The following is a 27,642-nucleotide window of genomic DNA, read 5'->3' as shown; positions in this document are numbered from 1 at the left end:
TGTTTTTCTTTAAATGAGCAGCATTTCTTTTATGTCAATTATAATAATAAGTTCTTCATATTTTATTTTAATAGAAATTATAAATAAAGAAATAAAAAATTATACATGTAAAATAAGTAATGATAATTTATACAAAAGACTTCTTCCATGTATTGGGATTTTTTTTTTTCTTTTTATTTACCCCAACCCAATAAAATTTAAGAATTTAACTTGTTAATGGTCCTGGAAAACATCAGTGTGGTGTGTGTGTGTTTGTGTGTGTGTGTGTGTGTGTGTTTCTTAAATTTTAAAATTAAAACCATATGAGAAGCAAAAACTGTAGTTTTAACTGTTTAACTTTTAGCTTTATTTAAATGTTCCATTTGAATCATAAAAATTGGAATGAAGTCAGATGCTCATCTTTAAAAAAAATGGGGCAGAAGCTACAAAAGAAATGTAATACTCATTGCCCTTTCCTTTAGTTTTCCTGGAAAATGTGTATTAGAGGAAGGTTCAAGCTCATGTGTGAGTATCAACAGGGTGCTAAAATTGGAAAGAAGAGGAATAACATTGGTGTTAGGTTGCTTCAAATCTTAGCAAACCAAAAGATTTCTTTTAGTTCTCAGAGTTTCTCAGTGTATCATTAAAAATTGATATGAAACTGGACGGCAACTGTATTACAACATTGGTGAGGTTCCTAGTTCACATATGGGGAGTTGGCATTGACTGCTCTTGAGTTCTACTCACAGTTAGAAGTTAGGTTTCAAAAACTGCTTATTCCACGAGTCTTTTCCACTTACTGTCAGAACAATACATTATTTTGTCTCCCCTTCTTACCTTTCAAGCAGTAGAGTTTCACCTTCATGTAACCTTCAGCGACTTAGACCAAATGTATATGGGGGGTTACGCCCTTCCCCAGAAACACACCAACACACATGTACCAGATGGAGATAACATGCTTCTGATAGGAAGGCTGGGATAAAATGTTGAGGCAAGGAGCAAAATATCTTTTTATGTTATTTCACAGTTCATTAAAATACTTTATTCCAGCCCAAGTTGTATTCAAACATACCTCCTTTGGAAAAACACGAAAGTAATAGGAGTCATAGAAAATAACTGCCCTCAATCAAGAGGAGAAATTTGGGAAAATCTGAAAGCATGGGAACATAATCTGCAGCTGGCTTGTGCTTAAGTGAATTACATTTATTTCAGTCATGGAAAAGGTTGCTTCCTGTTTGCTCAGTAGGGCATAGTCAAATCCATCACAAAAGCTGCTTCCATAATTTAGGTTGAAGACATACATACAAAGGACTTATGTTTTCCTGGTCAGAAATAAGTTAGTGAGGTTATAGGATGGTTTACTTTTTATTTTTGTTTTTTGGTGCTGAGATTGAACCCAGGGCCTTGTGCATGCTAAGTGCCCATTTACCATTGAGTGTCCTGACTGGACTATTGTCGCTTATGTGGATATCTGCCTGGGCATTTTAATAATTTTTTTATCCCAGGCTGTCAGATTTTTCTTTCATGAAAATATTTATTTAATTTTATAGTGGAATCTGGTGAACAGATGCTTGTCAGAGTTTATCACTGCCATATAAAAATGATACTAAGAGTATTTTGTTGTAAACTTTATTGAAGCATAATTGAAATAATGTAAAATCTACTCATTTAAAATATACAATTTTAAAAATAAATTTAAAGAGTTATGCAAACATCACTACGATCCAGTCTTAGAACATTTCCACCATCCCTTAAAGACCCTTTGTGGGCTTTTGTAGTCAGTTCTCACTCCCAACCTCATCTCTGTGTTTGTAGATATTTCTTTTCTAGGCATTTCATATAAATAATAAAATACATGTTTTCTAGACATTTGACATAATAATATATGTGTTCTTTTGGATCAGGCTTAACTTGGCATATTTTTGAGCTTTGTTCATGTTGTAGCATATATCAGTACTTTCACTTGTGTTTATTACTGAGTAGTATTTGTGTGCATTTTGTTTATAAATGTTGTGTTGTCCATTCATTATTAAGTAGACATTTGGGTGATTTTCATTTTGGGGTATTAGGAATAGCCAGGCTTTATGCATTCCAATACAGGTGCTTTTATTTTTATAGGGATGCATAGACACCAAGGAGAGGAATTGCTGGGTTATATAGTGAGCCTAAATTTTTATTTTTGCTGAACTCCTTCCCAAGCTGACTGTACCATTGACATATGCCATCTGTAATGTGTGAGGGTTCCAGTTAGGCCACATCTTTATCAACACTCAGACTGCCTGTGTGTTAGACTGTGGCCTCATAGTGGGTGTGAAGTGGCATCTCACTTTGACTAATGCCTGGTGATGTTGACCCTGCCTGTCCTTTGAAGCTGTTTGGGGAGACCTTGGCTGTTATCGTATTTCATTGGTTCTCAAGATTCAAGTATATGTGTGCATGTACGTATTTTTCTCCTGTAACCAAGAATGGCATAGAACGTACCATAGGAGAAGGAAAGGACTGTAAGAAGAATTGAGGAGAAAAGTGAAATAAAGGTGATGTCGAGGGAAAGAAATATGAATATGGACATAGGGTTATGGAAAATGAAGGAAAAAGAAGCGTTATTAAAAAGAATAAATTGCATTTTTAGGAAGCAAGCTCCCATTTTTGTAGAGATAGCAGTGGAATTCAAAAGACACGAGCACCTGTAGTGTATTGGCAGTGGTGTGAAGAGTCTCTGTGGCTATAATGACATGAATGTCATGAACTTACCTCAGAAATTGCTTGATACAGAATCCTTGTGAGTTATTATTAGTTACACTTGTCTCCACAAGAACATGCTTATCTATCCCTAGCTTCTTTCTTTCGTTTATTGTGGTCTGCTTTATGCCCCTTCCTGAAGTGATCTTGTATCTTCTGGACCCAGCATTAGGCCACACATGGCCACCTCGTACTGGTGACTCTTGAATGGGCTCGGATCACATCCTTTGTCCTTGTAGCACACTCATGTGTACAGCCCACTCACATTTGCCCTTGTTCTGCCTCTGTCCTCTTCATCTCAGACTTCCGTACGCCTCTTGGTGTGGGGTCCTTTTTTAAAATTTTGAGTGTATGAGTTGTTACATCACTCCATGATGTGCCATTGAACACCATGGGGGTTTCCCTGTGTGCACTAACATCTGAACAGTTGAAAATTGTTTCTTCTGTTTTGGGTTTGGGTGATGATCAATTTTACTGTAAAAAAACCCAACCCTTAGAGTTTTCATCTTACAGCAGTTATTTAATACTGATCTCAAAAGGAGGCAACAGATTTTCCCAAAATGTGATAAAATTAGATGTATATTCATATTCAAAGGATTTCTTATTCTGCTCAAAAGAATAGAGAGACACACTCATCAGTATTTAACTGCTTATCACAAAGTTAATGTCCATATGTGAGTTGTGGTGATCAGTGCCGTGGCTGTAGTTTTAATAAAGAGACCAGAGCTTCCATATAAAAATGATTGCTATATCTTCAGTGATTTTGCTATAAACTTCATCCATTTTCTAATTTCTCAATATTGTTTAGAAAGTCTTATTTTGGAATTCCCATCAGTGCCAGTTTATGAGCCTAACAAAAGACCTGATCTCATTACTTTATTGTCACACTTCATATAGAAGCTGCTAAAACAATATGCCTTAGTAATTGAGATTATAAATAAATTGAGATTCCTATTTCCTATATTGCCTAGTGCTCAGTTAGCCTGTTTGGAAATGTGAAAGTACGCTTTGCCTCTTATCTTAACCTCATAAGAAAAACAACCTGTGTAAAACAGGAATACACTGATTGTAGCACTTCCTTCCTCTAGAGGGGGGTCCATGACTCTTTCACTAGATTTACTACTGAGCCTTTCTTGCCATATATTATGAAAAATCCTCTAGGAGCTTTTGTGATGAATCCATTTTTTTATGATGATCTATACTTGTCCAAATTATGTTATGGGAGGGATTGGTTTCAAAATATACTTTGAGTTTTGTTGCGTTCCATTCATTCTGTTATCTGTTTGGAATACCAAACAGGGTCAACAGAGATGAACATAAGCATGGGTATGATTGATGGGTGCAAAAGGACATGGCTAAATGTGCTGTGGTCTTTCCCATCATAGCCACCACTTTAAGAACACACAGCTGTTATAGTGCAGTAGTAAAGCAACAATTCCAGGAGCTTAACCCCCTTACTGTAGTGATGATGAATGCCTGGCTTTTGGAGAGGCAGACTCCTCCACAGAGGAAGAGTAAGAAAATTACTGGGGCTCAGAAAAGGACGTATTTACTCATTTATTTATTGTAAGAGTCCTGGAAGGTAATTGTCATTAATTTTAAAACATCATGATTTGCATCATAATCTTAAATTCTGAATGCTTAGGGAAGTATTAAAAAATCTTAGTGCCTCAATATTCTCCTTTGTGTATTTTATAAAAGTTAAATTTCTAAAAAGTGAAATTTAGAGTCCAGAGCCCCTCACATTGTAGATATTTTATGAGAAAAGGGATGTATTTTGTTAGATATGCTGCTGTGTCAAAACAAAACAGTATATTGGCTGTGTGTGTGTGTTTGTGTGTATGTGTGTATGTGTGTGTAGTGGATTGTGGAAGACAATGGCTTATTTTTCTCTCATTTAAATGAAGTCTGGAGGTATATGTTCTATGGTTGTTACGAGGGCTCTACAAATTGCCTAGTTCTTTGTTCTGCCAGTCCATAGTTTGAAGGTGAAGGTTAGTGCCTGATATGTGGTTAAGAGTCTCTCCTGAAGTTGAACTAAGTGAATGCATTTTAGTTGTAAAATAAAAATTTGTGGGAAAGATATGTTCTTACCATCTTGAGCTCAGTTACTTAAAAAAAAAAGTACTGTAGTACTTCCTAGGTTGGCAGTAAAAACCACTGTTTGTAATAGAAAAGAAAAAATGTTCTTGAAGTTGTTACCACATTTTCTGTGTAACTGTTAGAAAAAATTCTGTGTTCACTATAACTAGTCATTCACAGTAACACTGTTAGAAAACAACAATGACACTCAGGGTTGTGTATGTGTTTGTGTGTCGCTATCTCTTGTTTCTTGCTAAGCATTCTCACTGTATTTTCATTTAAATCTCACTGCAACTTCTATCTCATACATAATTAGGTAGTAACAGAATCAGTATTTGAATCCAGTGCTATCTAATACTAGAATCAAAGATTTTTTTTATGAGGTGCTACGGGTTGAACCCAGGGCTTTGCATAAGCCAGACAAGTGTCTACCACAACCCACCTCAAACCAGAGTTCACTTCGCACTGAAATATGAGCAAAAGAATGAGAAAGAGGATCAAAAAGAAAAGAAAAGAAAAAGAAAAAGAAACATTTCTCAATAACCCTAGTTTTGCTATTTTTTAGCATTAGGAAATAAATCAGACATGAATTTGTTCAAAGCAATGTAGTACAAAGAACTAAGAAAGTGAAAACTGTCTTTTTGTGTTAAAATTGTCATCTTTGGAGATGATGCTAATGTCAAATGAGATAAACTGTGCTCTGAAATGAAAAAACATGTTTTGAAATTATTCATTGTTAGTTTAGCTCACCGCATCAGTAGATCGCAACCATTTGAGGTTCAAGTATTCTTTGTAGCCTCCTTTAACTAGTAAATGTCAATAAAATTACACTAGAAATCCTTTTTTCCCAGAGAAAGTGAAAAAATGAAAAACTAGGATTTGTTTCTAATCTTTCTGACCTACCAATGCTAGTATTTTTTTTTTACTTAAAGTGTTAAGAAATAAGTTATTTTCAGTGAATTTATAAGCTACCCTGTTATAGACACCTCAACTCTATAATAATTAGGAGAGCCTATTTGCAAGCAGGCTTTGCTTGGTTAAGTATGTTGCATTTTTAAATTTTTCATGTTACATTTTCTGCTTTCTGTAAACTACTGGATTGCCTAAAAGAGCAAATTACGCAATTTTTTTTCTTAAATTCTTTTATTGGTACATTTTAGGTATACAACACATTTACATTTCTCATTGGGAAGTTGTACCTTTACATGATGCATCTTGGTTCTTATTGTTTCCCCATTCTTAACCCTCCCTTCATCCCCTCCACCCTGCCCTATTTACAAAGACTTTGTTTCCATTTTTTCCATTTTCTCATCATTTTTCCTTTCCCTTCTTTCCTTTCCCCTGCCCCTCCCACTACCCCTACCCCTTTGGACCTTTTCTTCCTATTTTGCATTATCAATTATTCATTCTAATCACTGGTACATTTTAGGTATATAATATAATGACATTCATCATTGGAAATTTGCACCTTTACTTAATCTCTCTTGATTCTTATTTTTCACCCTTGCCCAGCCCTCCATTCAACCCCTCCATCCCTCCCTATTTACAAAGATTTTGTTCCTCTTTTTCCATTTTCTCATATTAATTCCATTCCCTTCTTTCCTTTCCCCTAGCCCTCCCACTTCCTTCCCCTTTGCCCCTTCCTATTTCACATTACCTATTATATGTTTTAGTCTTTATTTACACTTTCAGTTTCTCACACCAGAGAAACTATTTGGTATTTACACATGTGTGTCCTATTTATTTCACTTAAGAGTATCGCCTCAATGTGCATCCACTTAGCTATAAATGTCTCTAATTTCTCATTTTTTATGGCTGAGTAGTACTCCATTTTATAAAAAAACCACATTTTCTTGATCCAGTCTCCAGTTGATGGGCATTTGGGCTGTTTCCAAGTTTTAGCTATCACAAACTGTGCTGCTATGAATATGGGTGCACATATATCACTGTGGTATGATTCTTTTAATTCTTTAGGGAAGATCCCCAGCAGTGGAATAGCAGAGTCAAATGGGACTTCCAGTCCTAGTTCTTTGAGGTATCTCCATACTGATTTCCACAGTGGTTGCACCAGTCTACACTCCCACCAGCAGTGGAGCAGGGTTCCTCTATCCCCACAGCCCCACCAGAATTTGTTATTGGTTGATTTCATGATAGCAGCCATTCTTTCTGGAGAGAGGTGGAATCTCAGCGTTGTTTTCACTTGCATCTCTCGAATGACCAGTGATGTTGAACATTTTTTCATGTATTTATTTGCTATTTCAACTTCTTTTTCTGACAAATGTCCGTTCATTTCAGATGCCCATTTTCGGATTGGGTCTTTAAATTTGGGAGGTCTGATTTCTTTAAGTTCTTTATAGATTCAAGATAGTAGACCTTTTGTCTAAGGGACCGCTGGCGAAAATTTTTTCCCATATTGTGGGTTGTCTCTTCACACCACTGGTGGTTTCTCTTGCTGTGCAGAAGCTTTTTAGTAAGAAGAGATCCCACTTGTTGATTGTTTGTGCTAGTTCACAGGCAACTGAGGTTTTGTTCATAAAGTCTTTTCCTACCCCAATGTCTTCAAGAGTTTAACCTAACCTCTGTTCCAACTGGTTCAGCATTTCTGTTTTTATATTTAGATCTTTAATCCATTTTGATTTTAGTTTAGTGCATGGTGAGAGACATAGGTCTAGTTTTAGGCTTTGGCAAGTTGAAACCCAATTTCTCCAGTACCATTTATTAAAGAGACTATCTTTCCTTCAGTGAGGGTGTTTGGCTCCTTTGTCAAAGATGAGGTGGCTGAGTGTGTCTGAGGTTGTTTCTGCATCTTCTAATCTGTTCCACTGGTCCTCAGGTCTGTTTCTTTGCCAGTACCATGCTGTTTTTATGACAGTAGCTTTGTAGTATAGTTTCAAGTTGGGGGTTGTAATATCCCCTCTCATGTCTCTGTTACCTAGAATTGCTTTTGCTATTCTGGGTCTCTTCTTGTTCTAAATGAATTTTTGGATTGTTTGCTCAAGGTCCATGAAGTATTCTACTGAGATTTCAATTGGGATTGCATTGAATCTATATAGCAATTTTGGAAGTATGGCCATTTTCACTATGTTGATCCTTCCTACCCAGGAGGAAGGGATGTCTTTCCATTTTCTGATATCCCCTTCAATCTCTTTTCTCAAAGTGCTATATTTTTCAGAAAAGAGTTCTTTGATTTCTTTTGTTAGGTTGATTCCTGGGTATTTCAGTTTTTTGGATGCTATTGTGAAAGGAATTGTTTGCCCTGTTTCTCAGTGAGTCTGTTGTTCATGTTGAGGAAAGCTATTGATTTTTGTGTGTTGACCTTGTATCTAGCTACTTTACTGAATTTGTTTATTAAGTCTAGAAGACTTTTGGTGGAGTTCTTGGGGTCTTTGATATAGAGGATCATGTCATCTGCAAATAATGACAATTTGACTTCTTCATTTTCTATCTTTATTCCTTTTATTTCTTTCTCTTGTATAATTGCTGTGGCTATTGTTTCCAAAACTATATTGCGCAGGACTGGTGATAGTGGACATTCTTGTCTTGTTCCCGATTTTAGTGTGAAGAATTTCAGTTTTTGACCATTTAATATGATATTGGCTTTTGGTTTTTTATAGATGGCTTTTATCAGATTGAGGTAGAGACCATCTGTTCCGATTTTTTGTAGGGTTTTTATCATAAATGCATGTTGGATTTTGTCAAATGCTTTTTCTGCATCTGTTGAGATGATCATATGTTTTTTGTCCCTGGCTCTATTGATATAGTGTATTACATTGTTTGATTTGCATATGTTGAACCTTCCCTGCATCCCTGGGATGAATCCTACTTGGTCAGGGTGTATGATCTTGATGATCTTCTGCATTCTGTTTGCCATTATCTTATTAAGGATTTTTGCATCTACGTTCATTAATGAGATTAGCATATAGTTCTCTTTCTTGGTTGGGTCTTTCTCTGCTTTGAGGATCAAGGTGATGCTTGCTTCCAGGAATGATTTTGGTAGTATTGCTTCCCTTTCAATTTCGTTGAAGAGTTTAAACAGTAGTGGCAGTAGTTCCTCTCTAAATGTCTTATAGAATGCAGTGGTAAAGCCATCAGGACCCGGGTTTTTCTTGGTTGGTAAGTTTTTAATCATCAGTCATTTCATTGATTGATACTGGGTTGTTTAGAATTTTTAGGTCTTCTTCATTCAACTTTGGTAATTCATATGTGTCTAGGAATCTGTCCATTTCTTCTGTGTTTTCCATCTTATTGGCATATAGGTTCTCAAAGTAGGCATTGATGATCCTCTGAATTTCTGCTGGGTGTGTTGTAATTTCACCCATTTCATTCCTAATTTCATAGGTGTGGGCCTTTTCTTTCCTTTTTCTAATAAGGTTGGCTAAGGGTTTGTCAATTTTGTTGATTCTTTCAAAGAAACAACTCTTGGTTTCATTGATTTTTTTTTTTTGTATTATTTTCTTAGTCTCCATTCCATTGATTTCTGCCCTGATCTTTATAATTTCCTCCCTTGTATGAGCTTTGGGTTTGTCCTGCTCTTCTTTTTCTAGAACCTTGTGGTTCCGTGTCAGGTTGTTTAATTGGGCTCACTCTGTTTTCCTAATATGATTATTCACTGCTATGAATTTCCCTCGTAAGACTGCTTTCATTGTGTCCCATATATTCCGATATGTTGTATTGTCATTGTCATTCATTTCAAGGAACTGTCTCACTTCATCTTTAATTTCCTCTGTTATCCATTGGTTATTCAGAAATGTGTTGTTCAATTTCCATGTGTTCATGAAGTTTTTGCAGTTTCTTTTGCTGTTGATCTCCAATTTCATTGCACTGTGGTTTCACTGCACAATATTTATACAGGGGATAACTTCAATTCCTTTGCACTTACCTAAATATGTTCTATGAGCAAGTATGTGCTCTGTTTTGGAGAATGATCCCTGTGCAGCTGAAAAGAATGTGTATTCTGATTTGGTGGGGTGGAACACTGTGTAAACATCTGTTGGGGTCATATGTTCAAGAGTTTGAGTTCTAGTATTTCATTGCTTGTTTTTGTCTAGTTGATCTATCTATTTGTGACAGTGGGGTATTGAGGTCCCCCACTATTATTGTATTAGTGCTTATATGGTTTTTCCTGTCCGTTAGTATTTGTTTTATATAGTTGGGTGCACTAGTGCTTGGTACATACATTTATGTTTGTCTTCTCTTCCTCTTGGATTGTTCCCTTTATAAGGATATAGTGTCCTTCTTTGTCCCTGTTAAGCAGTGTGGGTTTGAAATCCACTTGGTTTGCAAAGAGGATAGCTACTCCTGCTTTTTTTCAGGTTCCTGTCACATGGAGAATTGTTTTCCACCATTTAACTTTCAGTCTGAGTTTCTTTTTGAATTAAGTGTGTTTCTTGTATGCAGCATATTGTTGGGTCTTGCTTCTTGACCCATTCTGCCAGTCTATTTCTCTTGCTTGGTGAGTTGAAACCATTAACATTGATGGTTATAACTGATACATATTGAGTTATCATTGTCATGACTTTTTCTTTTTGTTTGACCCTCCACCTTTGCTTTTTTTTTTTTATTTTTTGGTACTGGGTATCGAACTCAGGTCCTTGCACTTGCGCAACAGGGGATGAAACCACTGAGCTAAATCCCTGGCCCCTACCTTTGTTTTTAATTTCTTGTCATGCCCTGTGGATTCATTCTGCTGGGCTTACTGGGGTTCTGATCCTTGTTGTCTTTTCCTAGGATTTTGTCTAAAATTCTTTGGAATGCTGGTTTGGTATTCATGAAGTTCCTAAGGTGCTCTTTGTCATGAAAATATCTTATTTCTCCATCAATTTTGAAAGATAGTTTTGCAGGGTATATCAATCTGGGTTGGAGGTTGTTTTCCTTTAGGGCCTTTAGGGCTTGAAACACATCACTCCAAGCTCTTCTTACCTTGAGGGTTTGTGTTGAGAACTCTGCTGTGATTCTGATGGGCTTTCCTTAGTATGTGATTTGTTTCTTTTCTCTAATGGCTTGTAGAATTTTGTTGTTTTTTTTTGGTTTCTGGAATCTTAACACTTATATGCCTGTGTGTAGAGTTTTTTTGATGAAGGCTACTTGGAGTCCTGTATGCGTCGCTTATCTGTATGTCAAATTCTTTTCCCCTGCTTGGGAAGTTTTCTGCCATCACTTTTGTAAAAAGTGTATTTATGTCATCTGCACTCTCTCCTGTTTCTTCATTGACTCCAATCAGTCTTATGTTATTCTTCTTTGCATCATCTAGCAGCTGCTGGATTGATTTCTCGTGGTCCCTTAAAATTTTAATGAATTTTTCATTTTCCTCGTCACTAATTGCAATCTTATCTTCTATATCTGAAATTCTGTCTTCACATTGGCTCATTCTGCTGCATAGACTTTCAGTGGAGTTTTTAAATCTCCTGGAAATTTGTTTGCATCTGTTTTTTGGTTTCAATTGGTTTCCTGTATTGGCATTCCATTGTGTTCCTCAGCTCCTCTATTTTTTTTTTATCTGTATCCTCTCTAGATTTATTAATCATGTCTTGTACTATTTGCACAATCTTTGTTTCTATGTGAGAAATTATTTCTATTTTCTTTTTTTCCAGGTCTTCTTTTGTTGCTAGTTCAGGGAGTCCAGGTGGTTGAGTATCAGAGTGGGCCATCTCATTTCCCTTTGGGGTTGCTGTAGGCGATCTGGAAGTCTGGTTCTGTGGGTTTTGTTTACCTGTCCTCTTATTTTCACACGGTGGCGGGGGTTCCTGGTGCCCGCAGGGCTCACCTCCTCTCTGCTGGGAGCCACAGCACACCTACCCGGAAGCCTCCTCCTGCCTGGCAGCCGTGGCACTCAGGTCTGGAGGTCTCCTCTGTGCTGCTAGTAGAATATCTTTATGGAAAGCTGGAAAAGCTGCAGGAGAGAGGCAGAAGGGGTGGGGTGCATGATGTTTGAGCTGGGGGCACTTTTTGCCCTTTTGGGGGAATTGAGAAAGTCTCTCTTTCCTTAGGGAGTTCACCCATTGCCTGGGTATCCAGGTAGTTGACCAAAGCCCACTCACGTGCTCCTCCTCAGCTTGCTCCCTTTTGCCCATACAACCTGCTTGGCATATTTGAGGGTCTGATGTGACAATCAAGGGGTGGCAGTGAACTAGGCCAGTGTGGAGAACCTATGGCACATGTGTTACTGTGTTTTGGATTTTTCTTTAGACAACAGATGCTAATGTATAAGTTGTTTTTTGTAAAGTATATCTCAGCTTTCAGGTTTAATTGCAGTGTTGGTACTTTGCAATAAAGAAGTGGGTTTCAGTTTACAGTTTGGCACTTGGTCTCTAAAAGATTTGCCGTCACTGAACTAGGAGAATGTCCACAGCCAAATTATAGCTTTGTATGTTCTCCAAAAGTTAGATTCTTTTTCTCTTCTCCTTCAAGGAAGGAGGGAGCCGACAGACCTTGAAAGTGATTAACTCCTTTTCTGTACTTATCCTAGGGTAAATTTATTCAGTTTCAAGGTGAACTAACCATCCTTCCTCCCTCCCTCCCTCCCTTCCTTTTTTCTTATGCTCTTGAAGGACAGACCATAAGTTTGAGTACTTTCCGCTCAGTTGTGTCACTGTTCTTGTCACATATATATCCTCTCCTTTCAGTAACCTCTGAGGTAGAAATCATTACAACAGTTTGACAGGGGAGGCTCCTGGGACCCGCGGTTAAAGGGCTTCCGTGGTCTCCCAGTTTCCAATGGGGTTAGCCAGGTTCAGACCTGGTATGTGTGACTCCATGGCCTGTGGCCGTTCCATCATGCTCTGCTGTCCTTTTCCAGGTGGGAGAGCCCTGTCTGGACAGCAGAGACAAGGGCCTTAGAGATCCCTAGGACAACCAAGACATTATACACAGAGGACTAGAAAACTTAGCAACCCTCAGTATTATAAAATTATGTCCTAAATATTTCTTTATAAGGAAAATATAAATTGTTATGACTTTTGTCTAGATGGACCCCCCCCCCCCCCCCCCGCAAGCCTCATGGGGTTTTAGGTGGGGCCTTTCCAGAATTGACTGGATCTAGAGCGTGTGAGGCTAGAATTGATTCATGGTACAGTGTGAGGCTCAAGGGCACTAGGATTAAGGGTGTGAGTGCTGCTGGCCCTAAGTAGTCTGGATAAGATATAAGGGACAGAAAGACACTGTTAAGGTCCCTTGTTGCCATTGCTACCCTGTGGGCACCATGAACTGTTTCTCCTCTACCATGTGCCACTCTGCCTTGGAGCCAGCAGATTATGGACTATTATGTTCTAAAATGAGACCCTTAAGTCTAGCAGAAAATTAAAGAAGAGTTTTAAGAATTGTGTAACCAAAAGAAGGCCTTACTCTTAGAAAATCGTATACACCCAATCATGATGTCTTTCTAACTTCCACAGTCCTGATAGACATTTTGCTTAAACAGTAAATCCCTGACAGTATAAATAATGATTGTTTATATGCTATGTGTATTTTGTGCTAAGTCATCATGAATCTCATCTCTCCTCAGCAATCTAACAGATTTCTCCTCAGGAGCTTTGAGTGTGAGTGAGGATCGGAATTTAAAAATAAGACCAAACTGATCAGCGTTGAAGCCTCACAGCCATCACTGTTTAACAAGGCATATCTGTCCTCAGTGTGAAAGAGTTCCGAGTGAAACGGAACTTGGACCCTTTCAACACGAGGCTCTGGCAGTGAGGTGAAGTTTAGGGTTGCTTGGTGAGAGGGTGCAGGAAGTGACTCCCTCGGTCCCTTGCTTAGCCCTTGTGGACCCACGGCCAACTCTCCTGTCCAAACCTGTGTGCGGGGCCGGGACCGTGTTGGTCTCTGGATGCTTTCGTTTGCATGGAGAAAGGCATCTTTGCTCTTGCCCTGATGACGCTGTGCATTGAGTTGGGTTGTTGGCCTCTGGCTTTGCTGCAGGCCTTTGAGTGCAGGGCAGGGTCATGTTTACTGAGAAGCTTGGTTTGCAGGAAGCCCAGGATGCCAGGCACCCTGCCTAGCCCAAGCTTGTGACACCTCTGCCTTCAGCGCCTGCCACTGTGAGCCCTGTCAGGAGTATGTGGCTGAGGACAGTTGGGGCAGGGTGGGCATGGAGGGTCCTCACTGAGAGGGGTTGGAGGGAGGGGCTTGGTAGAGCTGAAGGGAGAGTTCTTCCCTTTCCCTGCCCTAACGCTGAGCTACTGGGACCTGGGGCCCAGAGCCCAGGCTCAGGTGGGTGGGCCTGGCCTGTGCCTTGCACAGATGCAGTGGGTAGCGAGAGACATGGCTGACCAGTGGTGCACAGTGAGCTCTGCTCTAGCAGCAGATCCCCCTGGTGCTGACCTGTGGGGTCACAAACTCCCGGGGTGGGGACTGAGCTGGGAAAGGCACCTCTGCCGCTCCTGTTGCTCATCTTGTCCGTGTGCTGCAGCCTGGTGCTGTTCCTCCTGGCCCCATGGCCTTGCCCACCTCTTCCCTCCTCGCTTCCCCCACAGCTTCCCTTTTGCTTTGAGCCTGTGTTGAGTTCTTCATTCTCTGAAGTCCTCCAGTCTGTCATGCTCTCCCTCCGAGCCAGCAGGCAGGACAGAGATGCCTGGTGGGTGGTGCTGGGAGTGTCAGCTCTGGACAGAGGACACAGAGTCAAGTCCAGCCGTGCTCAGTGCTGGCTCAGTGATCCTAGGCAGGTTCATTCACTTTGTGAGTGCTTCAGTTTTCCCATGTATGAAATGAGGCTAGCAATAGCACCTGCATCATAGTTGTTGTATTAGTGCATTTGAAATTCAGTGTGTTATACGGTTGTTCCCTTAGAAATGGCTCGCCCATTAAACATATTCCAGGTCCTTCTTGCCTGAAACAAAGAGTTGAATGAGACAGGCCAAAAACAGTGACAAGGATTATTTGAAAAGTGGGGGTGAGGGAGTAATGGGTTCTGCACAGCAAACTTGGGCCAAACAAGAAGACAAGGGAAAAGCAAAAATAAAAGTACACTTGAGGTCTGGGAGGCCAGGGTGGGCTACCATGAAAGGCATGTGACCGAGGGCTCTTCATAGCATCTGTGTCCTTTTATACTGTTCACATCTCATGAGAACCTGCAAGAACTTTACATACGGGGTCCTGAGAGGAGTGCTGAACAGATCCTGAGATCCTGCCATTCCTCTTTCCAGCCAGCCAGACCCATGCCCTATCTCTGATCTCAGAGGTGTGTTCGGAACAGTGTCTGGCCTATGATGTGCATGAGTCAACGTTAGCTATTATTTAATTGTTAAACATAGCCCTTTATCCCTTTCAAATATTGCATCTAGGACCTCATTTAGTTCCTAATATTTTCCTTGTCAAATTTAATGTTGGTGTCTGAGTAGCTTGTCACTTTTCACAGTGATGAACTTTGTAGCAGCATTTTGTGAACTTTCTCAGTTGGTCAGCTATGTCTTGGTATCCTGAATTCCTTTCCTTTTAAACGTATGTCAAAATGTGTTTGTACTCCTGAGAGAGTGTTTGAACTTTAAGCATCTTCCTGAGAAGATTCGGACAGAGATTCTGTTGGCAGGGAGAGGAGAGGTGGCAGAAATGTGTGATTAGGCACAGGCTGGATTTATATACTCCGCTCTTATTAGCTGGGGACCCTGGGTGTAGTTATTGGGCCACAGCTCCCCAGTCTCTGCACTTGCAAAATAATATACCAATAGGACCCTTCTACAGGAATGTGCTAAGGATTGCAGGAATGACTCTCCCATCTACATAGTAGAGGGTACCTAAATGGTAGCTGCTGTCATCATTGTCGACTTGAAGTGTATTTCACCATTGCGCTCAGCCATTGCCAATGCTGAATACTCTTTTTCATTAGCTTAATTGTACTTGAGTGTATGAGCCTGTGAGATTCAGAAAGTAGGGTTGTAACAACATTGGCTATTTCTGTTCTTTTTCTTAGTGCTCAGGTGCACTTGTGTACCTGCACAGATGTATATTCCAAGTTGCAGCACTTCCATGGCAAGCATTCTATAGAGTCTGTGGTGTGCAAGAAATCTGGATGGTTGGAAATAAGGGAAAACCCATGCAAATGCATGGGCAGAGGGACTGTGTGGTGCAACTGGAAGGCACTGAATTGTCCTCTGGAAGACTTGGTTCCTACTGCTTGTTAGGTGTGGGTCTGTAACACCAACCATGCTGTCTGTTATGGTGCCCTCAAATATTTCTCAAGGATTAAATATCAGAACAGATGGAAAGTTTTTTGGCACAGAAATGTCACACAAATACAGAGCCTTTTGCACAGGGATCTTATTTTGGCAAATTAAATATTGTGATCAGGAGAAAGTTTATATATTCCAAATTAATGTCCAATTAATAAAAATAAAGTACATTAAGAAAATACTTAATGCCAGAATCATACTACTAGATAAATGTAACACATAGTTTTTGACTTACTATAAATCCTGTTCACCTACTTGGACCAGAACCTCTCATCTGTTTCTAAATCTGATTATCTCAGAAATTTCCAGTTTCTAAATCTGCTATCTCAGAAATTTCCAAAATAACTGTTGTCCATCCCTGGTGCCCACCAGATCCTGCTGGGGCTGCTGTGCCTGCTATTCTTTATCACCCCCTCGGGTGGGCACTGTACCAGTGTCGGGTGTCTGTGCCATTGGACTTCGGATCAGGCAGTGTCTCTGCTGAGGTCTTCATCGACTGCTCACTGCCATGAGAATCAGTCCTGGCTCTACAAGGGGAGTGACTTGGCTTGCTAACCTGCTCAGTGTCTCTGCTCAGCACTGCCCGAGTCAGATCCTTTACTGGTCCTGCGCTTGTTTTCCTACTGCGCCTGGGTGGCCTCTCCCGACCCCAGGACACTGTGTGTGTTCTCTGTTTCTTCTATCCTCATCTCATTCACTTTTCATCTCTCTAGTGTTGGCTTCTTCGCCAGTCTCATGGGGCCTCCTTGTCAGTTTATGCTTCTGCTGGCTGCTTGTCCCAGCGGGGCTGGCTGGTGGGACATCTCACCATGCAATAGCACCCTGGCAGGTCTGTTTACTCTCTCTGCCATCTTTTCTCACTCCGAATTTCTGGGCCAGCCAGCTGTACACAGACAGAGCTTGTTCTTCAACCAGCAGCAACCACTGCAGACATTGACCTTTAACATGGGCACAACAGGGCCATGATTTGTATGTCTTGCTGTCAGGCAGCTGGAGTCACTGGTTAGTGGTACATGGATGACTGTACCAGCAGGCAGTTTTAAAAATTAATTTTATTAGTAAAAAAAAATCCAATAAAAGTGATTAGATCTGTTTGTACCACCAGTGGTACAAGCATAGATACTCTTCACCTTATAGTGAGATTATGTCCTAATAAGACCATCAGAAGTTGAAAGTGCACGTAAACCGCCTCATCTATAGAATGCTGTAGCTTAGTCACATGTTACACCTACACTGCAGAGTGCCGGTGTTTCCCCTCAACGATTGTGTGTCTTCCTGGAAGTCATGGCTGGCTGCTGCTGAGAAGTCATGATGAGCATTTTGAAAGCATCATGATGATTGATGGCATCAAGAGAAGTTGCCGTACAACATTTGCTTAGCTCAGGGAAAGATCAAAATTTATTGATTGACTAGTTAGTTGAGACAGGATCTGGCTATGTAGTTCAGGCTGCCTTGAACTAACTGTGTGGCCTGGGCTGGCCTTGAGCTCACAGCAGTCCTCCTGCAACTCTGTGCCCAGCTAGACCAGAATTTAAAATAAGGTTTCTACTGAGTGCATATTGATTTTGCAGAATTGTAAAATTTTTAAAAAATCACCAGTTGAGCCATTATAATGTAAGACCGAGGGCCTTACCAAACGCTCTGAGGAGCTGACTATAGTGAAGCACACCCAGGGATCCCAGCGGTGCCTCCAGAATGTAAGGCCAAGGGCCTTACCAAATGCTCCAAGGAGCTGAAGTGGAGCACACCCGGGGATCCCAGCGGTGCCTCCAGAATGTAAGACCAAGGCCTTACCAAACGCTCCAAGGAGCTGACTATAGCGAGGACCACCCGGGAAGGAACACACCGGCCATGTTGGGAAAACAGACCTTTATCAGTCTGGCCAGACGGCACTCCCGAAGCAAAATAGCTCAGAGAGGCAACTGGCTCAGAGTCCAAGGTTGTTTTATAGGGGGTTAAGGGGGGCGGTTAACATGTGGATTCACAGAAAAAAAGAACAAAGGTTAGTGGCTCACTGTCACATGCTGATGGTCAGCAGACATCCTGACTAATAGTTACGACCACCCTGTTTACAGATTGTCCTATAGATACTAGGCCCCGGGACATTTGGATTTAGGGCAAACAGATGGCTGAGTAATCTCGCCCTATTACTGATTGTCCATTGTCTCGAGGCAAACACACTCCAACCATCAAATTTACAACAGAACCTAGGGGAGTAATTAACTTTTGAATCACACAGTCCCACAATAACTGAGGGACTGTGTGGGGGTGACACTTACCTTTATGCTGTATGGCAAAGTGAATGCTTTGGAGTTCCATACGGGTTTTGGTATCACCTCTCCTGCTTGTTAGCAGCAAGGTCGTGACTACATAACTACTTCAGGTTCGTTCTTAAGATGAGGGCAAGTGTGGACTCACAGGGCTGGTATGACATAAAAGCACAGTGGCTGGGTCATATTAAATACACTGTGCTGGCCCTGTTACTGATGAGTTGAAGATTCCCTGTGACTAATAATGGGAGATAAGGCTGATATTACCCAAACTGAATTTTTACTATATTATTTGAAGAGTTAAAAGTTGGGGTCTCCAAATAAATTAATTGTAAGGGAATATAAATTTGATCCTGATTAAGTTAATGAAGCCTCACTGTGTTACCGTATTGACCTTTGTCCCTGAGGACCATGACCTTTTCTGTTAGTTAATATTTCTTAGCTTTTTTTTTTTTTTTTCGTTTTCACCTATTAGACTGCCTCAGCTGTTTTGTTCCCGTCCCATTCCAACTTTGATTTTCAAGATGGTTAAAGGAACTGTCATTACATTCCCCTGCACCTTCTCAGTCTTTATGTCCCCATTTTATGTATGATAAGCTAAGTAAATGCTTCTTTGTATGGAACATGATTGAGTTAAGAGTATAAAATTTCTGGAGGATAAATTTAATGGAGCTAAAGACTGGGTATTGAAGGTCAGTTGGGTTTCTGAGTAGATAGAACTGAGAAATTCCTCACTGTCTTGTTGGAATAGTTCCTGCCCTTCAGAACTTTGGTTTGCATATCAAAGGAGGATCAAAGTTGTTATTTCCTCTGCTGTATGCCTTTGCTTCCTAGCTAGCTTCAGATGAGGCACTTCATTGGTTCAAGGACAATGTATTGAAGGAGGAACCTGTAGAAACTTAAGTTTCTTTTGTTGCTTTCTAAGCTTTTAATCTTTTCTAAGGTGAGCTATGTCTTTGCTATACTTTGGTCAAATGAGAAGTCTTCTTCCAAAGAAAAGCAGTGTTTTCGAATTCCTATTCTAAAATTTCTGAATTAAAACTTTTTTTTCAAGTATATGATTCTTTATTAATATTCCTTTCTACCTTGAAAGAGCAAATCAAACTAGTTATGATTGGTATTCTAGAAAGAATTCCCTATACAATTAGTTATAATTTATTGGTATAATGTTGAATAGTTACAATTTTAGTGTATGAGAGGTTTTACCACGGGGAAGTCACATTTAGGCAAAAATTGTCAGTTGTGTGGATTCTGAGAATTGGAAGTCTTAGATAATATTCATTTAAGCCATCAAGGATTAAGAAAAGGAAGGTGGTACAATTCAAGTGGCTTTCCTACTCCAACCTGCTGTATGCATCCTGAAATGTGAGCATTCATATTTCGTACCATGGTCTAGCACTGTAGGGCCAAGGAGGGGAAAGATTTTAAAATTCTGTTCAGATCACTAAGCACTTACTGATAATCTTATTATATGTGTAAAAGAAAAAATATTCTCCATATAGATAGCTAAGTTAGGTAGAATATTTATAGGGAATCAGATAGGGCTATGTCCTCGGGAGTCAGGACAAAGATTACCTATCTTTAGGGACTACGCCTCAAGATAAAGGTGAAATTGATATAGGGGGAAGAGATGCCACTCCCAAATCTACTAGGTATCCGAAACAAAAGTTCGTGTTCTCTAAAATCAAAGAATGAATTCTAGAAACAGCTGAGGTTAAGAGTAGGAAAAGTTTATTGAGAGAAAGAAAGCTTCTGTCTAAGAGAGACAGAAGGGGGACCAGAAAGTGGGTGGCCCACTCACCCCACTTTTCAAAGAAGAAATGGACAGATATTTAGATACATATGAATTAACAAAGCTGAATTGAGAAGATATAAAAATACTAAATAACCCAATACCAGTCAGTGAAATTGAAGGTATAATTAAAAATCTACCAACAAAAAAAGCCCCGGTCCTTACAGATTCATTGCTGAATTCTACAAGAAATTTAGAGGAGATCTAATGCTACTACTCCTCAAACTCTTTAATGAAATTGAAAGGGAAGCAGTACTCCCAAACTCATTCCTGGAAGCAAGCATTATCCTGATACTGATATAGGGGGAAGAGATCTAATTCCCAAACCCGCTAGGTATCCAAAATGGATTGAAAGAAAGAAAGCTTCTGTCTAAGACAGACAGAAGGGGGACAGGAAAGTAGGTTGCCCTCCCACCCCACTTTTCAAAGATGTTTTATACAGTAAAGCCATGTGGTGAGGCGGGTACAAAGTGGGACAAAACTATAAGACCCAATGGAAACTTACAAGGTGGGCATGAGGTGGGACAAAACCATGATCAACCAATAAGATTACAAGTATAATCACCCAGGTAATATTGATTAAATGGGGATCAAATGGGAAGACAAGTCACATACAAGGAATTCCCCATTTAGAATATTAATCACTGCTATCTACCTCTAGGGGAAGTAGTCCCTCTTCTTTTTATAATGTTAACCAGTGAATGTGCCTCAGTTGTTCTCCCTGTTCGCTCCTGGAGGGCTGTTCCCTTAAGGGAGGCCTTGTCTAACTGCCTGTAAGATATCTAATTCACTTACCTGTCTACAATAAATGACCAGGCCTGCATACTTTCTCAAAGGACAAGATAATAGGTAACGCTGGGCCTAATGAAGTTTAGATAGACATCAGTCACCCAGAGGGTGACCAAGACCTCTGGACCCATTATTTTCTAGAAAAAGTCTTTTTTTTTTTTTTCTCCCAGTACTGGGGATTGAACTCTTGAGTTCAATCCCCAACCCTAGAAGAAGTCTTTGTTCTTTCCATGCACACTAGTTACGTGTGACTTGTTTCCCCATTGGATCACTGTTACCTTAGCAACTATACTTGTAACCTTATTGGTTAATCATTGCTGTAATGAATGTTGTACCCGTGTGGGTTTTGCTCTGTAAAACTTCCCTGTAAAGTGGGGTCTCTAGCTACCTATCTGGGTCCCCTCCTGCCTCCCAAGAGCTATCCTCTCAATAAATATTTTCCTGTTTTTAACCTCTGTGGTTTCCTGTTTTTAACCTCTGTTCCTAGAATTCATTCTTCGATTTTAGAGAATACAAGCTTGGAGTATCAGACATCTAACAGGTTGGGAGATGTAATGTTTTCATATTTCATCTCCTGTATCAAAAGCACAGTTATGAAATCATGGAAAGAAAGCCTTTATTCAAGATGGAGCAGACCTAATGCAGTCAAGAGATGGTTTACTGTGGTGGAGTTTTGCAGTGGAGGAGAGAGTTGTCTGTAGAATCAACACATAGGAAATTATAGCCAAGGAGCAAGATGTGGATGGGTCAGTGGATAGAAAATCACTAAAAGGAAATATTACAGATTGTTTTAGTCACTTTTCTCATTGCTTAGACAAAAAACCAGCCACCCAAACTTAAAAGAGGAAAGGTTTATTTAGCTCACAGTTTGTAGAGGTTTCAGTCCATAATCAGCTGGCTCCAAGGCAGAGTGGGATGGCAGAGGGGCATCACAGAGGAGAAACTGTGGTGGACAGAAGGTAGCAGAGCAACAAGGGACAACCACAGCTCTTTCTGTCCCTTATGTCTTATCCAGGATACTTAACACTCACACTCTTAATCCTAGTGCCCTTGAGCCTAGCATTGCACCGTGAATCAATTCCAGCATCACTCACTCTAGATCCAGCCACCCCTGAAAAAGCCCCGCCTATGACTACCTGAGGTTTTGGGGGGACATCTAGACACAAGCCATAACACAGATAAAAGGGTATTCTGGTTAAACTTTCCTAACAGAATTCTTGATGAAGATAAGCCAGGATAATCAGACATCATCTGGGGGATGGCAGAAGATGAGGAACCTGATCAGATATTTTGGAAGATCAGTTATTAAAATCGAAGAGTTCTTGCTAAACTGATTTAACAACTTTCTTACTGAAACTGGATTTTACAACAAAGTGTACAAATGGGCCTAAGAGAAGGTTCAGCAGCTTGACTAAAGTTTGATCAAGCACAGAATCTGTATGTAATGGACTGATGGGGACAGTCCCACTGTCCCACTGTGTTGTGGGCTGGAGAGTAGGAAAGGATGAGAGAACTCAGCTCATGGCCTGATCCCTGCTGAGCTTAAGGATCTCTGCCTCTGCCCTACTGTTCATCAAAAAAGGACACTAGGGCCAGGAATTTAGCTCAGTGGTTCTGCCACCTGCCTGGCAAGTGCAAGGTCCTGAGTTTGATCCCCAGTACCAAAAAAAGGGATGCTGTGTCATTTTGGCTTATTTTCCCATTTACTGTTGGTCAACAACTAGCAATAGAAGTCTTGAAGGCTTATTTTCCAGCCACTGATCTCTTTACTATTTTAGGCTTTCATTCCTTTGGGATATAACATTTTAGGAGTAAATTGCATGGTGCCTTTTACTTAACTTTTTGAGGAAATGGACTTTCTCCAAGAATTTCTAGTCCAGAGGACACTTTATAAATATAACTTACTGAAATAACTGTTGTAGCAAATGTTCAGTAAAACAGTATATGGGGAAATTCATTTAAGTTTAGCATTGAAAAAGATCCTAAACTCTGTGGTTTGTTGTTCTATAGAAAGGAAAACCACTGCTAATTTTTCCACTGTGTTACAATAGACTAGCAACAGAGGGAACTTGAGAAAGGAAGCTTCCAAAAGCAGAGCACCCAGGAAACCCTTCTCTCATTCAGAGGGTTATGGTTCCTGTCCTCCCCAGCACCTTCTCTACCCACTCTGCCATTCATTCTCTTTGACCTCAGGCTGCTCACTATCTTCTCTCTTGCAAAGGAAACACAGAAAAAAGAGGCTTGGTCTTGGTTCATCGGCCTGAAAATGAGTCACAGTAGAGGTAAAGGCGAAAGAAGGGTGCTTAGCAATGCTTCACCTTTTAGGGATCACAGACCTTGTGTCACAGAACATCAAAACCAAGGACTTGGCCGCAGAAGAATCCACTGATGCAGACCTACACTGATGCAGACCTCCATGAAGCTTCATGCACAACTGCAGGCCTCCCTTAGTGCCCCTTCTGGGACAGCAGCCCTGAACCTGTGCTATGAGAGCTGCGCATGTTCCTGGCCTTCCTCCTTGGCAAGGTCCCTGTTGGAGTCTAAGAGAGAAGAAAGGAGGTTACCAGTGCTTGTTAGTTGCTGACTGTTTTGTGTTTCAGGGCTCCTCATTTTCTCTAGTCTTTAAAACTTGAATAGTCAGATTTGAGCCTTGGGTCACTTGCAGAGTTTTTTATGAAGCAGGATAAGGAAAAGCAGAATGGGGAGGAAGAGACCTATTTTGAAGCAAGACTGACCCAGGTACAAATCGCTTGTTACAGAGGAACCCTGTGCATTTGTAAGCAGGCCTCAGGGTGGTTGTGTCTGTGAGGATACTGCCCTGTGAGGCTTTCACTTGTCCTTTCAGAAGGTTCCCCTGGATGGGGAGACCTCATTCACATGTGGATATGAAGAGCTGCTGGGGAGAAATCTTTTGAAAAAAAGATGAGTTAAAAGGAAAAAATGGGAAAGGGGTGGGGAAACGAAAGGCTGTGGTGGAAAATGCCTACTGGATTATGCGGTTTGATTCAGCTTCTTTCTTCAGTCCACACTTTAAAAGTAGACATTTGCATGGAGCTGGGACTGTTAACATAGCGCCTCTTGCTTCCCTTTCATTGTCTTTATGAGAAAACCACCTGGTCCTGTCTTCCATGTGCATGTCTGGACTCCTCATTTGTGTGAGTAAGAAGCTGACAATCTTGTAACCCATTTGGTTCTAAGGGCCACACACGGATGAGAAAATTCTTCGTTCATTGTCCATGTGTGAGCTCTGGTCCACCACCGATATTCCCTAACTTAAACTTTCTAAAAACTACCTAACCTTATGCAGCTTTAGCCGTCTCTTTTCTTAGGGTTAAAACATGTGTGAGATATTTTGTGAGAAGAGGACATTGTGCTCCTCAAATTACATTATGTGGGTAAATGCCAGCTCTTATTTTTTTTAACATTAGCCCTGTGACCAGTGTAACCATAAAGTTGTCAGAGTGACTAGTAGGTTATTTATGGGAAATAGCAACGTTTATAGCTAACAGGGCTAGTCCTTTTCTGTCATCTGTACTTTCCTGTAAAGCAGATACTTTACTTTCCTGTAGCTGTTATTGTCCCCCAGAGTGAGAAAAATTAATGTTCAGAAAAACGAAGAAACTTGCCCTGGTCTCCTGGGTTGCATGTAGCAGCTCTGGGGGTTCGAAGTCAGTGCTCTGCGTGGATCTAAGGCTGCATTCTCAGCTTGGTGCTGAGCTTGGGAGCCTCAGCACATTCACGTGGAAGGGGGAATATTATGCAGTAGACTCTTGGACTTACCTTTTTTTTGTTTTTCTTTTCCCATTGCAGGTCTCTGACAGCAAGCAGCGATAGGAATTGCCTGCTTACCATGAGGCCATTTTTTAAAAGGGCCATTTTGGTTGTAAGTTATGTAAGTATATGTATCCTCCTTCAATACCTAATAAGTAATCAGAGGCATGATCCAGGTTATTTAATAGAATCAACCATAGATTCTAGCAACATGATCTTGATGTCTCAGAATTTATAGGCCATAAATGTCGCAAAACATTGGAAGGTATATGCAAAAGCATCCTAGATATCTGTGAACCTACAGACACACACACAATGTGAACTGCACAGTATTTAACAAGTCCCTTTCAAGGTGCTAAGGCTGAGCTGTCTCTAGAGGTGGTGATATGGCCTGGCTGGACCATTTTCTATTGTATAACAGATGTTCCCAAACTTGGTGGTGTAAATACAGTCTCCACGTATTTGTTCTAAATGCTTTAATTTGGGCAGCCTGCAGTGGGGTCATTCTTCTGATCATCCTGATCTTTGGTGGGAGTTATTTAGGCAAGGTTTTTTCACCTACCTAAAGAGAAGATCAGTACATGCTCTTTCTTTGTTGTGTATCCTCCTCTTGGGCCTTTCCCTATGGCCACTCTTTCTAGGATAGGACTTCCCTACAACGGGAAGCTAGGTTCTAAAAGAAGGAACCAAAGATTGCGGTTCTTTCTAGGGTCAGACCTAGAGTTACATAGTGTGTCTTCTGCCATATTCTCTTGGTCTTATGTGTCAGAAGACCAAGCCAGATTTGAGGGGAGTTGACTATTTCTTGATAGTAGGAGTGAAATGTACAGATGGAGAGGAAAGAGATTGCTGGTGGCTGTCTTACCAAATCTTCTTCTTCTCTTAAGGTCATTATCATTTTGTACTTCCGTCTGTGGATAATGGGAGGATCTATGCCCCTCTTTTCGGAGCAGGATAATCCAGCTTCGTTTTCGCCTTATATTCTTACAAGGTCAGTAGAAATAATTTTTTAAAATTTTACTTGGTATTTGTTACATAGTTTTAACATAGGTCTGTGTCTGGGTAAGAAGGAAAGTACTATCCTACATTTGGAATTCTTTTCAATGACTGTAGCTATGTTGTTAGTGTTATTGCTGTTGTTCTCATTGGTATATGTGTGTTTATTCAGCAAATATTTTATTGGACACTGATTACCAATAATATATTAAGTGGCTTATATGGCAAATGTTGGAGAACAAAGCACAGAGAAGTAAATTAAAGTTGATGGTCATTGTAACCTTTTGTAAGACTAAAATCATTGAGTGGTTCTAAGTGACAAACAGATGAACCACAGCTTTTGGTAGGATATGAATAATTGTATATTGTCATTTGTCCATAAGAGTTATAGAAACATGGAGTCAGGAAGTGATACTGGTCATGGTCTCCAGTTCATTGAGATGTTTCACTCCTTGCTTGTGTCATCTGCTGTGATATTCTGTTGAGGCTTGTGGATGTAACTGTATTTGACAATTTTCATAGCTTTTTTCAGAACATATTGCACTATAATGTTTTAAACATTAAGATGTGCTATTCTTATATTTTCATAGTTATATATATACCTTTGAATATTATCTAATACCATTTTTATGATAGTAATATCCCCTTTTTGTATTTGAAAGAAATAATAAACCTTAAACTTTGATCTTAGCCCATTTATGTTTTGGCTTATTTTTGTCTCTTAGGAATAACAGGTTTTTGTCTTGTTTATATGCCAGGTAACAATCTTTGCTTTATAGCACTCATTTACCTTATATGTTTTAATCAGTAAATTTCTCTTTACTTCATATGGTTTTCTTTATTTCTAGCTTTTTTCTTGTTATTTATTTTTATTTTTGATGTTTAAGATTGAACTTAGGGCCTTGCATGTGCTAGGCCACACTTCGCCCCTGAGCTGTACCCTCGGCCCTTCTTCTTTTCATTTAGACTATTTTCCATTTAAAAGGATGCCTTCCAAGTTGATTGATGCATTTTTATAATGTCACAAATCTTTTTTTTACTTTCAACATATATTAACTATATGGAGTATTCATGCAGAAATTATTTGGTACCTAATCTCTAGTGTTGACTTAACTCTTACGCATTTTAAAATCTTTACACATATTTATTAATATCTTGGATTTTTCAGAGTGTTCAATTACTCTTTAAGCTTCACATCTCTAGTTTGCTTTTTGCTGTGTTGCAGTCCTCTTGCCCTTTTAAGATACCTCTCACTGACTTTCAGAATCTCCAGGGCTTGTTATCTGGGTATTTTTAGCTATGATCACTCATTGATAAATTGTTTCAGGTTCTCTAGCCCCTTAAATAGCTACTTTCTGCATTTAAGTGAAAATGAGCTTTGCCAGCTCTTGTTCTTAGATGATGGTCGCGTTTCTTTTGGCTTTGGGTTGGTTTCCTTCCAAGCTTTCTCATCTCCTAAATTTGAGCATTTGTTCTTATCTTTACAATTAGATGTCGCCTGCTCCCTGCATTTGCCAGAGTCCAACAGCCAAGATGCACAATTAAAAGAGACAGTGGAGCAGGAGCACACTGCTCTCAACTCACAGCCAGCTCTTTTCATCAGAGAAGAGCTACCATTAACCCAGTGCCTGCCTCAGGGTCCTCGGGGCCTTTGGTCTCTGACTGAATTTCAGCTCAGTGCCCACAGAAATAAGCTGTACTTTGCTTGTAGTACCTCCAAACAAAAAAAATCTTTGGAGAACCCCTGGCAAAATTAGGGTCTCAGGCCAGACATTCGCTGGGGTTCTATCTTTTACCTTTAGCCAGGCTTTCTGTCTGTTAGCCCTTGCGGAGGCTCAGTGACTGCACTGGGGAAATTCAGTACATAGACAGCCATAGAATATGATATCTTGAGAACCACACTTTTATTATCTTCTTTCTTCTTTTAAATAAGGTATCTTTCTGTTTTTGAGGTTCAAACTTAAAATCTGTGGATACTTAGGGACATTTCAGCTGACAGTTGTGAATGGCTTTTCATATTTTATTAAAATAGCTGCCTTAGAACAGACTTCTGTAAGCATCCTGG

The 27,642-nt window shown here is 40.1% G+C and overlaps 1 protein-coding gene across 2 annotated transcripts in view; it reads left to right on the top strand.

The window, feature by feature from the left end:
• Window positions 1-27,642, top strand: part of Tmtc1 (transmembrane O-mannosyltransferase targeting cadherins 1) — a 258,438-nt gene that overhangs the window by 83,351 nt on the left and 147,445 nt on the right. For both annotated transcript variants that reach the window (XM_087199944.1, XM_087199945.1), the window contains exons 6-7: window positions 24,621-24,702; window positions 25,469-25,572. In XM_087199944.1, coding sequence (XP_087056070.1) covers window positions 24,621-24,702; window positions 25,469-25,572 — 186 coding nt within the window. The remainder of the gene's footprint in view (window positions 1-24,620; window positions 24,703-25,468; window positions 25,573-27,642) is intronic.

This window comes from Heterocephalus glaber, unplaced genomic scaffold (genome assembly GCF_053883595.1).
Source record: "Heterocephalus glaber isolate CG9 unplaced genomic scaffold, H.glaber_assembly_v1.0 deba00001733, whole genome shotgun sequence".
Taxonomy (NCBI): Eukaryota; Metazoa; Chordata; class Mammalia; order Rodentia; family Bathyergidae; genus Heterocephalus; species Heterocephalus glaber.
This window is presented reverse-complemented; position numbering and strand designations above follow the sequence as displayed.